Below are 14,419 nucleotides of genomic sequence, written 5' to 3' on the forward strand. Positions count from 1 at the left end.
AATTAGGTTCGATTTTCTACACGATTGACAACACAAAATCGCTATAGTGCATCATCAAAAAGTCCATCATCTAACTTGTAACGGAACACAAAATATGTTGTTTACAAATAGTAACAACCTCCATGTAGCTTTACCACGGAGGTGGTTTCTGTTGTGTGTGAATTATGTCATTACTGGTATCATAATTTAGAAACACGATGGCTAGCAAAATTAATCATTGTTGTATGCAGACCAGTCTTACAAAAGACTACCCTTCTGATTGCTACTGAATCATTAGTGAGGTAATTACACAGCGAGTGGGCGTACTTGGAGGTGGGCATTGGGTGGAAAAAATTAAAACAGACCATTTTGGAAATGCAAGGAAATACAGCTCGAATAGGTGCAGATTCTGGGAGATCAAGAAAGTTCTCTGTGCAGGTTATTGTGTGTAGTTGCTCTATAGGAGTCCACATACCAGGGTTACACCGTAAGCCTTGGCTGGATTGTTTTCGGAAGGGAATGCAAGCATGAAATGCTCTCTTGTGCAGGTTGCAAGTGCAAGATTTTGAATAAGCTGCAGAGAAAAGACGGGATCTTTTTAATTGTGCTGGCAGTCAATGTCGATACAATCACTATTCATTCTTATCGCTCCCCCCTCAGTGACCTCTTATCTGACCTTGATGTTAGCATGCATAAACAAGTATTTGGCTAACCTGCAATGTGGTGTTATTATTGTTATTACAAGTATCCAGGGAGTCACAATAGCCCATTGCATGACCCTTTAACATAAAAAGTGATAAGGTGATACAACAGGCAGAAATGTTCCAGTTAGAACGTGATAGTAACAATGTGGTAATATAGTTGCCAATGTTAATGATTCTGCAAATATCTTCTTTCTACCAAAGTTGTGGCCATTTTCAAACGAGGGAGGAAAAAAGCAAAGTACTTTCCATCCCAAAATAGGCACCCATGTGACGTAGTGACGATGTTAGTAAAGTAGATGGATAGCCGTGCTCTCAGTGCCACCTGTTTTGCTGTTTATTTATTTACCATGCTGTGTTTTCTGAGGAGAAGGAGAAAGAAGCATGGTGTCATGAAAGCGGATGACTTTGGGGCGAGAGGCGGGGTACACCCTGGACGAGGTGCCAGTTAATCACAAGGCACATTGGTAATGGTAATGGTTTAATTTCATTTGAACATGCATCAGATTACAATTAAGTGCATCCCATAATCAGTTCCCAGTTCCACATGCCCAAAAGGAGTAGGAAGAAGCAAAGCTTATTAAATCCTACCCCTCCATCTGGTACTTTTACAATCACTAACTGTTACATTTGTTCACTTCCTGCTTTCCATAATATAGTTTTTTTATTTTTATTTTTATTTTTATTTTTATTTTTATTTTTATTTTTATTTTTATTTTTATTTTTATTTTTATTTTTATTTTTATTTTTATTTTTATTTTTATTTTTATTTTTATTTTTATTTTTATTTTCGTCACGTACCGATACCAAAGTACGAGGTGACATAATGGGTACCATAGTAACTGTCAAGACTATGGAAACTATGGAAACTATGGACTATTCCATGGACTACGGAAAACACTCACTTATAGAATATTTAGAGTTTACAATTAATTAATCAATTAACAAGCATCATCAAAGCACCCTCGATGGCTAGTATATGCTAGCAACAGATTGTGATTTATCTACATAAACTGTCGTAATCTGTGCTGAATGCTAATTCGCCAAACACCTCCCGAGACTTTCCAAATACTTCTCCACCGAAAGGAAAGGATTTCAAAGACCTCCAGGTGCTTCCAGATGAGGTGGGGTGACACCTATTATTACTGGCTGTGCCTCCCAAATCTTTTTGAAACACCTTTCTTGTGTAATGCAGAGTGAAAACATGCAATGAAATAAATAATAAATATGCTAATGTGTTCGCAAAAGAGCAGGCGGGACTTTGATGTTTTTCATGGGGATGAGGGGTACACTCCAGAGAGGAGTGCGTGTTCGCCTATCAAACAGGAGCGAGCTAGGATGAAAAATGAGAATGAACGAGAAATATTTATAATGACTTCTGGAGTTCCACTGCAGCATGGAGACACTGCAGGGGCTCTTATGTAAATCCCCAGTCTGAGGATTACAGGTGTGCCAAACCTGCTCCCTTAATCAGGACTGCATAGTGGAGTAGAAGACATCATAACGACGGACGTTTAATTGACTTGAAAGCGCTGGGCTAATGCTTGATCACTCACGCACACAGACGCTTTTGAAGTAATCTGATAAAAGTGAAGAAGATTGACTGCCGGTGCACTCTCCTCTGTAGCTGAGTCCAACTAATCCTATTTGTGCTGTTTCACTCATCTCATCTTCCTGTAAATGAAGAGCAGGAACAGTTTTCTGGCTGCGGGGGTGTCCTGAACACCAAGCGGGCTATATTTGGGAAAATGGGCCTTCTTCTTTGGCTAGAATAAAACACCTGGCTAAGGATGTTTGAAAAGTCCCGTATTATTCATTCATTTTCATTTTTGCGGGGGGTGCTGGAGCCTATCCCAGCTGTCTTCGGGCGAGACCCGGGGTAGACAAACAACCATTCACACTCACATTCATACCTATTCCCTATCGGAATGTGGGAGGAAACCGGAGTACCCGGAGAAAACCCACTCATGCACGGGGAAAACATGCAAACTGCACACAGAAAGTGGAATTGAACCCAGCTCTCCTAGCTGTGAGGTCTGCGCGCTAACCACTCGACCGCCGTGCAGCCCGCCACTGTACTGTTAACCATTACATTAAAAAAATACATTAAATACAAAAATAAATTTAGCATACTTAGTTATTAGTAGGGCGGCACGGCGGTCTAGTGGTTAGCGCGCAGACCTCACAGCTCGGAGGCCAGCGTTCAATTCCACCCTCGGGCATCTCTGTGTGGAGTTTGCATGTTCTCCCCGTGCATGCGTGGGTTTCCTCCCACATTCCAAAAACATGCTAGATTAATTAGCCACTCCAAATTGTCCATAGGTATGAATGTGAGTGTGAATGGTTGTTTGTCTATATGTGCCCTGTGATTGGCTGGCCACCAGTCCAGGGTGTACCCCGCCTCTTGCCTGAAGACAGCTGGGATAGGCTCCAGCACAGTTAATACACAGTGTGAGTCCAACTGTGTTCTTAATGTATTTTTTTAATGACAAAATGCCCTTCCTTGTTCGCATCGTATTAGCTAGCTAAATAAAATGCTAACCAAAACCACAAGTGACCTACATTTCCTTGTCCGTCTATGATGTCATCAGTCATGTCATCAAAAATGTTAACATAAAAAGCATAAAAAAATTCTACATGCATATGAAATGAATACATGGACCTTTAAGATTAGCCTTGCCTTCCTAAAGACATGATATGGCAGCCCTACTCATTAGCATTAAAGCTACAGACACACAAAATGGCATCAAGCAATACATATTTTATGTTGACAGTTTGCATCTGTCTACAGGATGGACTGACGGTTAGACCCATAAAATCATAATAAGTACTTGCATCAGTTTTAAAAAGGCATTTGTAATTGTACACAAGCTATCCCGCCACTGTATAAAGACTTAATCATTCAAAGTAAGTCAGCATCAGCGAGGAGGAGAACCCTACTGTATTGATTCTAATTCCATTAATACCATCATGGCTGAACGCTTGGCAGGCTCTCCCGGGTCTTTGCCCATATACAACAGTTTTAGCGGAATCAATCAAACTTCCTTATCTGTTGGCAGCAAGAAGAAAGAGGACGTGGGGAGGGCCAAGAGATCCACTGGCCTGAAATCACAAAAGTTTATCATCTTGACTCCTCCTCCTCAACCTTTGAGATACTTTTGGTGGCTGCAACTCTGTAGGGCACCGGCGTGTGGGAGTGACAAGAAGAAAGGCTCATGTACAAGTGAAGGCCTTTAGACCCCAAGGTAAAAAAAATACTTTTGTCTACGGTCTTAGTATTATTATTCATTTTCTACAGATTATCCTCACAAGGGTCGCGGGGGTGCTGGAGCCTATCCCAGCTGTCTTCATGCGAGAGGCCTGAATCACAGGGCACATATAGACCAACAACCATGGAGTCGCTAATTAACCTAGCATGTTTTTGGAATGTGGGAGGAAACCGGAGTACCCGGAGAAAACCCACGCATGCACGGGGAGAACATGCAAACTCCACACAGAGATGTCCGAGGGTGGAATTGAACTTGGGTCTCCTAGCTGTGAGGCCTGTGTGCTGACCACTCAGCCCTAAAATGTAATATTCATTCATTCATTTTCTACCGTTTACCCTCACAAGGGTCGCGGGGGTGCTGGAGCCTATCCTAGCAGTCTTCAGGGCGAGAGGCGGGGTACACCCTGGACTGGTGGCCAGCCAATCACAGGGCACATATAGACAAACAACCATTCACACTCACATTCATACCTATGGACAATTTGGAGTGGCTAATTAACCTAGCATGTTTTTGGAATGTGGGAGGAAACCGGAGTACCCGGAGAAAATTCCACACATAGATGGCCGAGGGTGGAATTGAACTCAGGTCTCCTAGCTGTCGGCCCACTAATAATATTCATTCATTCATTTTCTACCGCTTTTCCTCACGAGGGTCGCGGGGGGTGCTGGAGCCTATCCCAGCTGTCTTCGGGGCGAGAGGCGGGGTACACCCTGGACTGGTGGCCAGCCAATCACAGGGCACATATAGACAAACAACCATTCACACTCACATTCATACCTATGGACAATTTGGAGTTGCTAATTAACCTAGCATGTTTTTGGAATGTGGGAGGAAACCGGAGAAAACTCCACACAGAGATGGCCGAGGGTGGAATTGAACTCGGGTCTCCCAGCTGTCGGCCCACCAATAATATTATAATTAATGAATGAATATTAAAAAGGTCATTAAATGGATAATAATAAATACATCATCAATAGTTGATAATTGTAATGATTAAAGATAATAATTGAACATAATTTAACAGATCAATTAGCCAACATCTTAATGAATGAATTTATTCTTAAATCATGTATGCTAAATATAATAATGCCTGGTTAATAACGTTATGGTAGTTATGGTAGTTATGGTAGTTATGGTAGTTATGGTATTTATGGTATTTATGGTAATGTTTCTTAAATAAGTGCTCGACAAGGGGGCGTGGCCTCTTTGCAGCCACCTGATGCACACACACACACACACACACACACACACACACACACAAGAGTGCGCGCGCAGCCCTGAATTTGCGAGCTCCTAAACCCTAAAGTGATGAGCACGAATAAGCAAAAGCAACCAGGGAGGATCCATGATCCATTAGGGCTGAGTCCATAATGGTAGCACCCATGTTGTTGGTTGCTCCCTCTCTGAGAGAACGCACTGGCGCCAGATGATATGCTGCCTCCCTTGGTTGCGTGGAAACTACAAAAAAAAAAAAAAAAAGGCGAGCGGTGAACTGCTGTGGAACTGCTGTGGAAGCATCTCAAGCGGCGCGTCTTGGCTCTCGGAACCGAAACCAGCACAAGTTTAAACGAGCCATTATGATATGAAGATGAGCCGGAGCGACAGAGCTCTGCAAACGTGAGTGCGCTTGACCGTTGCTTGCTTTGCATGTATTTACAATCTGGTTTCTATTCGGATTTCAGAATGTATGAATGGAATTGGTTGCCTATTCATGATGCACAGCCATTGTATTGTTGTGAGTGCTGTATTTGCATTATGCATACAATTGTATATTTTTTGAAGTGTTTACAATATAATATCACATCTTCCATCCACACGGCGTGTTGAAAAGTAATTCAATTTCATATTTACACTAATTCAGATTCATGTCATAATCAATTCTAATTCCTCCCAAAGGCCGTTATTACACTATGTGAACAGAGATTGGACACTGACTGTGGTTAAAATCACTAGGAATTGAACCTGACATCCAATGATGCATTGTTGGAATGATGGAGCTAAGAGCTTGAAAATAAGATTAAAGTTACATTATAATATCTTCAAGAAGGTCAAGGCTGTATTCTTTTTCTCCCAGTCTTAGCCCCCCCCCCCACTGAGACATAACCAGCGTCTTTTATCCCACGCTGCACGCTCTCAACTGGGTGATGCTTTGGGATGGATTGGCATATTTTTCACAATAAATCAGTTTTTTTTTTAAAGCAACTATTTGCAACTTTAGTATCCGAGGTGCAAATTTAGGGCTTATTTAGTGTGCAAATGAAAGCAGTCTGGTTGTCACATGGAGGTATAGGCAAGATTATTATTATTAAGGATGTATATTAAGGATGTATCGGCCTGATATCAGCATCAAAATGCGATATTGGGTGATATTGGTATCACATTTTTTCCCGATCATGAAAACGATATTTTAAACAACACATATGTGTTCATTCCGCCACAGAAGATATGTCATATTACACATATAGGTATCGGAAATTGAGAGTTGGACAATAACGCCAATATTGGACATAATAATAATAATAATTATATATATTATTAAATTATGTGCCAATCTATTTTGCTGGGTTTTTCATTCATTTTCTACCGTTTTTCCTCACGAGGGTTGCGGGTGGGTGCCGGAGCCTATCCCAGCTGTCTAGGTACACCCTGGACTGGTGGCCAGCCAATCCCAGGGCACATACAGACAAACAACCATTCACACTCACATTCATACTTACGGACAATTTGGAGTCACTAATTAACCTAGCATGTTTTTGGAATGTGGGAGGAAACCGGAGTACCCGGAGAAAACCCACGCAAACTCCACACAGAGATGGCCGAGAGTGGAATTGAACCCTAGTCTCCTAGCTGTGAGGTCTGTGTGCTAACCACTCCACCGCCGTGCAACCCTTTGCTGTTTTTTTTGGTATAAAAAACAATCCACGCGCCACAAATGACCCCAAGACCGTAGTTTGGACACCACTGATATATATTAATGTAAACCAAAGGGGGTAGGCATTTATAAGCTTTTGCTTCAGCCTACTCCTTTTGGGCTTGTGATCAGATAGTTGAATAAAAAATGTAAATAATTAAAAGTTATATTTTGATTGATGTAAGAAATGCATTGTAATGTTTCATAGATTTGCCCAAATAAAATAAAATTAAAAAAAACAAAACCGCATGAATCTGTGGGATGCAATACAGTCATGAAAATAATTCGGTTTCCCATCCCTTTAAAAATCATATTCATCATAATCACATGCATATCACATTATATGTCACTGAATACCACACTTTTACAACTCCACATAGTGTGGAAACAGGAGTTCAGAACATTCCACCCTTTTAAAAGATGACATTAAATCCAAATATAAGACATGCATGTACAGTATTTACCCGTTCATTCATCTTCTTTCGCTTTGTACTTTTTTTCCATATTTTCTATATTTTCCAGCCAAAGAAAAACACCTTGTGATTGATTTGCTCCTGCACTTATCAGCGGGGGTGCATGACTAAGTCAAAGAGCGTGACAGTGGCCAGCCAGCCAGCCAGCCAGCCAGCCAGCCAGCCTTTCTTTTTCCTGTCACATGGCATGGCAGCCTGATATTTGACCAAGGGATAATAGGAGTGGAGAGGGAAAATGTGGGGGCCGGAAGGGAAATAGGACACATACTAGAAGTGTCGGGTGATCATATCATATCGTATCATATCAAGCGGGCGGGTTTAACGTTACAACGCTAACTTGTGGTTACACTTCAGCTAACCACGGGACGGGAAACCCTCACTTGTGTTTTTACCTGACGACTAACGCCATAATAGTTTATCTCCATCCTTCCCACGCTGCTTTGGATCGATCCGACCCTGTCTGAAATGACACAGCTCAGGATGCTAGAGTACTAGTCCACAGTCTTTCCAGTTCTTTGATGCCTCTATTATTGAGTGCTGCATTCAATGCGACAAGGTTTCTCACATTTCTATGTCAACGTGGAAAACTAACACTAAATGAATGACTTTATTACTTTGCGGTTCAAATTTCGTTGCTTCACCGGATCAAAGATTTTCTGACTAAGTAACTGTTTGTTGTGGTCTACTGCTTATTACTTGAAAAAATGCATATTTAATTAATTACATATTCATGGCTTGATTTAAGTATTTTTTTCAAGTATAAAAAGGGATAAATGAACAAAAATACAACTATAAGGCTGATGTATTCTACACCACTAGACGTGAGTCATTGATGCTGTCTAGTAAACCACAACAACCCTGCCAATGCTATCCTGTCAGTATATTCATTCATTCATTCATTTTCTACCGCTTTTTCCTCACGAGGCTCACTGGTGCTGGAGCCTATCCCAGCTGTCTTTGGGCGAGAGGCGGGGTACACCCTGGACTGGTGGCCAGCCAATCACAGGGCACATATAGACAAACAACCATTCACACTCACATTCATACCTATGGACATTTTGGAGTCGCTAATTAACCTAGCATGTTTTTGGAATGTGGGAGGAAACAGGGAGAACATGCAAACTCCACACAGAGATGGCCGAGGGTGGAATTGAACCCCGATCTCCTAGCTGTGAGGTCTGCACGCTAACCACTCGACCGCCGTGCCGCCCAATTTTTTTCACTTAATTATTATTTTTTTTAACTGTAATAATGATCGGAGCGCTAAAAGTAAGGTGCTAAAACTACTCAGCTAGTAGAAATACTGCTTGATGAATTCAGTGTCAACACAGGTAAAAGGCATGAGTTGTCCCACCGACATGCAGCTAGCGCCATCTTGCAATGTTAACATAAATCGCATCAGGAGATTATCACGGTTAATCGGTTCCAGATCCGACCACGATAAGTGAATTTCAGGATTCTATTTTGGTACTTAGAGTAACCAGCAGCGCCAGCTAAACCCAGCAGCTGGGATAGGCTCCAGCACCCCCACGACCCACTTACAGAAAAGTGGTAGAAAATGAATGAATGATTGAATGAAGTAAAAAAAAAATCTAAATTAATAAATAAACAGACTCCAATATCTGCCCATTTCCATTGTGGTTTAGTGAAATAATATAATTAGTATTTATGGTATAAACCTTAGTGGAAACAGGGCTCATTATTACACAACTGCTCCTAATTAAATGCTGGTTGTGTATTTTCTTTGCGGAACTCCGTGGAGGACACAGTATCAGTACCACTATTGCAACTCACTGCCCTCTCTATCACCCCCCCCCCCCTCCAATAAGCTATTTGATACTCACACCGAGATCGATTACATTTTTTTAATCTCTGTAAGTGGATTGTGTTCATTGAGCGTACATATTGACGAAATGAAGACACCCAGGTGAGCTGGACTTGGTGTAGTTTGGCCTTAGTTTACCCTCACTGCATTCGACTAAAATTCACTAAATTGAGTACATTTAAAAATTGCTACCGGTTACCAATTAAAAAGGTTGAGTCAATGCTTTTAACACAAAAAATGATACCAGATTTGCAGATGGGCAATAATATCAATGCCACTCACTTGAATGAGTTGTTTCGTGTGAACAATTGGTGCCGTTAATACGAGTCTGCATGCACCAAAATAGCCGTGGCGCTCTGCGGGGATGTCAATTACAAAAGAGGCGCAGTGACACCAAAGGATTATCTTGCCTTGTTTATTGTACCGAGGATAAAGGACTGTTTGATCCGTAGACTTCCCGGGAAATGCAACAGGAGCGCAGTTGTTTTCTTCAATGAGAAGTCATCATTTAATATGCTCTTCTTATGTCACAGGCTCATCAGTCACCGGGGAGATTGATGCATTCCCAGGGCATGCCCATATCGCAACATGTCCATCCTGATCGACTATGTGGTGATGTGTCTGCTGCTGCACAGCCTTGTGCTAATGACCTTCTGCTTTAACAACGCCGCCACCAGTTGCTCCAAACGCTGCTACTGCTCCGAGGGCGAAGGCGGCGGCGGCGGCGGCAGCGGCGGCGGCAAGACCGTGCGCTGCAGCAATCAGAAGCTCACCGAGATACCGCAGGACATCCCCAACGACACACGGAGAGTCTACCTGGACTTTAACCTCCTCACTTCAATCCCGGCCAACGCTTTTACTGGTTTGAGCCACCTGGTGGAACTGGATCTGTCGCACAATGACATAACCCAGCTGGAGTCCGGAGCATTTCGAGGTCTGGGTTCCTCGTTGCAGTTCCTAGACCTTTCCGCAAATAAGTTAGCTCATTTTAATCCGGATTCCTTCGAAGGCTTGCGGGCGCGTGCCAATTTAACAAACAATCCCTGGCATTGTGACTGCAACCTGCAAATGGCCATGCCCCGCGTAGACCTGGAACCCGTGTCGCTGACTGGTATTGTGTGCCAGACTTCAGATCCGGAGGAAATGAGCGTTCAGGGACTGGCCTTCCTCTTGGAGCCAGATGTCGACCTATGCGTGGTGATGAAGAGGACTACAGACGTGGCCATGCTGGTGGTCATGTTTGGTTGGTTCACCATGGTCATCTCTTATCTGGTCTACTATGTCAGGGCCAACCAGGAGGACGCCCGCAGGCATCTGGAGTATCTCAAGTCGTTGCCCAGCAGGCAAGCAAAGTCGGAGGAGTCTTCCACCATAAGTACTGTTGTATAGGCTACTAGTTTTATAAGAAAAAACACTTAGGTGGTCTAAGTACTAGAAAAACTCTCATTTTTCTGACTGATGTGTTTTTATTTTATTCCGGTTTCTCTTCCATGCTTAGAGATTCTCTTTCCACACTGGCGCTGATTGTACTTCCTGTTGACATGCATGTACGCACAGCTTCTTGTAGCTTGGCGGAATTCGTCTGGTTCAATCGTAACTGCCTCAGAAGCCGATAAAAATATAACAATTTACACCTACGAAGTTGTGTGAATGACAAACCAAATGACTTTAAAAGACCACAAGTCAGTCGTCCCTTGTTTATCGTGATTAATTGGTTCCAGACTTGACAGCGATAAATATTCATTCATGGAATACTTTCTTAGTTAAGGCATAGAAAACCTTAGAAATACAGTTTTTAACATTATTAGAGCCCCATATAGTAGACATAATACGAGTAAATAAGCCATTTAGTGTGTCACAGTAATACAGTAAAAGCAGACCTTCATGATGGGCAGACAGGAAGTGATGTCGCAGGTTCAGAGTTGAGTTTTAGCTTGTCATTGGTTATAGCCCCAACATAGCTTGTGTTATTTTGGATTATTATGTTATTGGGCTGCACGGTGTGCGAGTGGTTAGCACAGAGGCCACACAGCTAGGACACCCGAGTTCGATTCCTCGGCCATGTCTGTGTGGAGTTTGCATGTTCTCAAGCGTGGGTTTTCTCCGGGTACTCCGGTTTCCTCCCACATTCCAAAAACATGCTAGGTTAATTAGCCACTCCAAATTGTCCATAGGTATGAATGTGAGTGTGAATGGTTGTTTGTCTATATGTGCCCTGTGATTGGCTGGCCACCAGTCCAGGGTGTACCCTGCCTCTCGTCCGAAGACAGCTGGGATAGGCTCCAGCAACCCCAAAAACAGCTGGGTTAGGCTCCAGCAACTTCCCAAGACAGCTGGGATAGGCTCCAGCAACTTCCCAAGACAGCTGGGATAGGCTCCAGCAACCCCCCAAGACAGCTGGGATAGGCTCCAGCAACCCCCCAAGACAGCTGGGATAGGCTCCAGCAACCCCCAAGACAGCTGGGATAGGCTCCAGCAACCCCAAAGACAGCTGGGATAGGCTCCAGCAACCCCCCAAGACAGCTGGGATAGGCTTCCAGTTTCCCCAAGGACAGCTGGGATAGGCTCCAGCAACCCCAAAGACAGCTGGGTTAGGCTCCAGCAACTTCCCAAGACAGCTGGGATAGGCTCCAGCAACCCCCCAAGACAGCTGGGATAGGCTCCAGCAACCCCCCAAGACAGCTGGGATAGGCTCCAGCAACCCCAAAGACAGCTGGGATAGGCTCCAGCAACCCCCCAAGACAGCTGGGATAGGCTTCCAGTTTCCCCAAGGACAGCTGGGATAGGCTCCAGCAACCCCCCAAGACAGCTGGGATAGGCTCCAGCAACCCCCCAGGACAGCTGGGATAGGCTTCCAGTTTCCCCAAGGACAGCTGGGATAGGCTCCAGCAACCCCAAACACAGCTGGGATAGGCTCCAGCACCCTCCACGACCGTCGTGAGGATAATCGGTAGAAAATGAATGAATGAATGTCATTATTGGGCCTGACACAATTTAAACTTGGACTAAATGCCTTTTCTTGCCCTTGTTCACTGACTACTGACACCTAGTGGCCAAAGTGGGAATACAATACTACATTCACAATTAGAATGCTTTTGAGGGTGCGATGTAGCGAGGGACGACTGTGTAAGAAATATATTGGTTACTTGTTGCTAGGCAGAGAACATCAAGCTCAATCACAACAGCCCCTTGGGGCCAATGGGGAAAAATATGGCCACTAGTGGCGGACTCAACATGCGGGAACAGGACTCAACACACTAAGTGGGGGCCATTTATTTTTATTGGCCCTAAGATTTAACCGGAACATTTGGTAATAAACAGTAGTCAGTTTAGAAGAAATGACTACAAATATAGCAAAATAGGAAAAACTTGTTGCTAGGCAGAGTTTTCAATGTTTCCTCGATCATAATTAGCTTATAAGTCACTAGGTTGTTTCAATCACAAAATGTAGCCCTGGGAATGAACAGGAAAGTCAGCCGAGCAATTAAAGCATAACGAGACTTTAATGAGAATCTCATAACTGAATCATTGCTTTTTGTTACATATTAAAATATTATGTACTGTATTAAATTGTCTTGCCGTTGGGTGCCGCAGACCGGAAATACACCAATCATCTTAAACCTGCAGCTATCACTTCCTTGAAAAATTCATGAGCTAACATGGCTAACGTGTTTTCGTGCATGAAAAAATAGACAAATGCAATGCATCCTAGATTAATTATTTATCTCTCGGTGGCCCATTAGCACTTTTAGACGGATGCTTTGCCGGACTGCTTGATGTGCTATAAAAGCTGTAGTATGTTTTGTTTGAACCCGGACCTGACACTGCAATGGAACAGCATTGTGCAGCGGCAACAATGGTGACTTTTCATTAAAAGGATATTTACCTTTAAGAGTGTTTGTGTATTTGTTTATGGAGTGATAATGCAAGGTGTTAAAGTAAATACACTCTGTTCTGTGCCCGTTTGCTGTTCTTCTTTAACATAACAATAAAATTGGTAATAATGTTCACAGTCATGCCGTAGCCATGTTGACAGCGAGGGAGCAATTATGCCGCAGCAGAAGCTTATATGCACACAAGAAGCTCTGGAGTGCTTATATTGTATTTCACCAGCGGGGGGCTGGGGGACATTGGATTCAGTCTTCCACTGCTGCACTGATTGTCTGTGTGCGGAACACAAGCGAATCATATTTTTACATAACATCAACCTGAGGTGACTTTGACACGGCGCCATTAAAAATAATTGGAGAATGCCTGGTGGGATACATTGTGGTACATCTACGAGCGTGAGGGTGTCTGCTAGCAAGCACCTGCTGTGGTTTCCAAATGTTATTTACGGTTTCATGACCTGCAGGTCTGTTTCAAATAAAACATGTGAATAGGAGTCTCCTATTTTAGAATAGAGCAACAAACGCTGGTCATGATATCATTTTTCTTATGCTTTCATATGCTCTCTTTCAACTCACAGAGCGGTAATATTAGCCACACAGCCCTGCTGAATAATGAAATTTGTTGTTGGGGACGTGGGAAATGGTTTGTCAACAAGGGTATCCCTGTGTCGGACGCACAAAATGGCCTGCAAAGCAAAGCAAGGCTGATACATGATTTATGACGAGCATAAAAAATACTTGAAATACGGAAAAATGTGTTTCTTTGTGTGTGACCCAGTTTCTTCAACCTGCCTACATATTGCAAATGGAAATAAAGCTCCCTAAAATGCCTTTTTTGGTATAATAAGGGCCCAAAACCACTCTTAAATACTTCATATTTCATCTATGAAAGCAATATGCATGTCAACACAGATTTTAAAAATCTGCAATCAATTTTGTCTCTGTGGCTATAATATTAATGGGACCTATTATGTTCATTTTTCGGCGCTTTATATGGAGTTGTGGACTCCTATAGAGCAGCTACACACAATAACCAGCACAGAAAGCTTTCTAGATCTTTCTGAATCTGCACCTATTCCGTATTCCGTCATTTTCCAAGTCAATATTATGGTTTGTTTGTCCAAAAAGTTACACGACATATTTGAAAAGGAGTAGGAAGAAGCAGTGCTTCCACACAGCAGCGGCAATTACCGTTAACTGATCACTTCCTGTGGTTAATGTGAATTTCACTGTGGGGTCCCCCAGGGATCAATTCTTGGGCCCCATTGTTGGCAGGAAACCATGGCCTCTCTTGTCATTTTTATGCAGACGACCGCCAAATAGATATTGGCGGCATCGTGCGTGGCCTCGTGCACTGTAAAAAAAAAAAAA

At 43.0% G+C, this 14,419-nt stretch overlaps 1 protein-coding gene across 1 annotated transcript; it reads left to right on the forward strand.

The window, feature by feature from the left end:
• The first annotated feature begins 5,267 nt into the window (after positions 1-5,267).
• On the forward strand, positions 5,268-10,949 carry lrrc3ca (leucine rich repeat containing 3Ca). Its single transcript, XM_058062334.2, has 2 exons — positions 5,268-5,566; positions 9,692-10,949. The coding sequence occupies exon 2, from the start codon at positions 9,747-9,749 to the stop codon at positions 10,545-10,547; it is 801 nt and encodes a 266-aa protein (XP_057918317.2). The 5' UTR covers positions 5,268-5,566; positions 9,692-9,746; the 3' UTR covers positions 10,548-10,949.
• Positions 10,950-14,419: the final 3,470 nt, after the last annotated feature.

Source organism: Doryrhamphus excisus, linkage group LG2, assembly GCF_037039965.1.
Source record: "Doryrhamphus excisus strain RoL-2023G ecotype Guam linkage group LG2, RoL_Dexc_Guam_v1.1, whole genome shotgun sequence".
Classification (NCBI taxonomy): Eukaryota; Metazoa; Chordata; class Actinopteri; order Syngnathiformes; family Syngnathidae; genus Doryrhamphus; species Doryrhamphus excisus.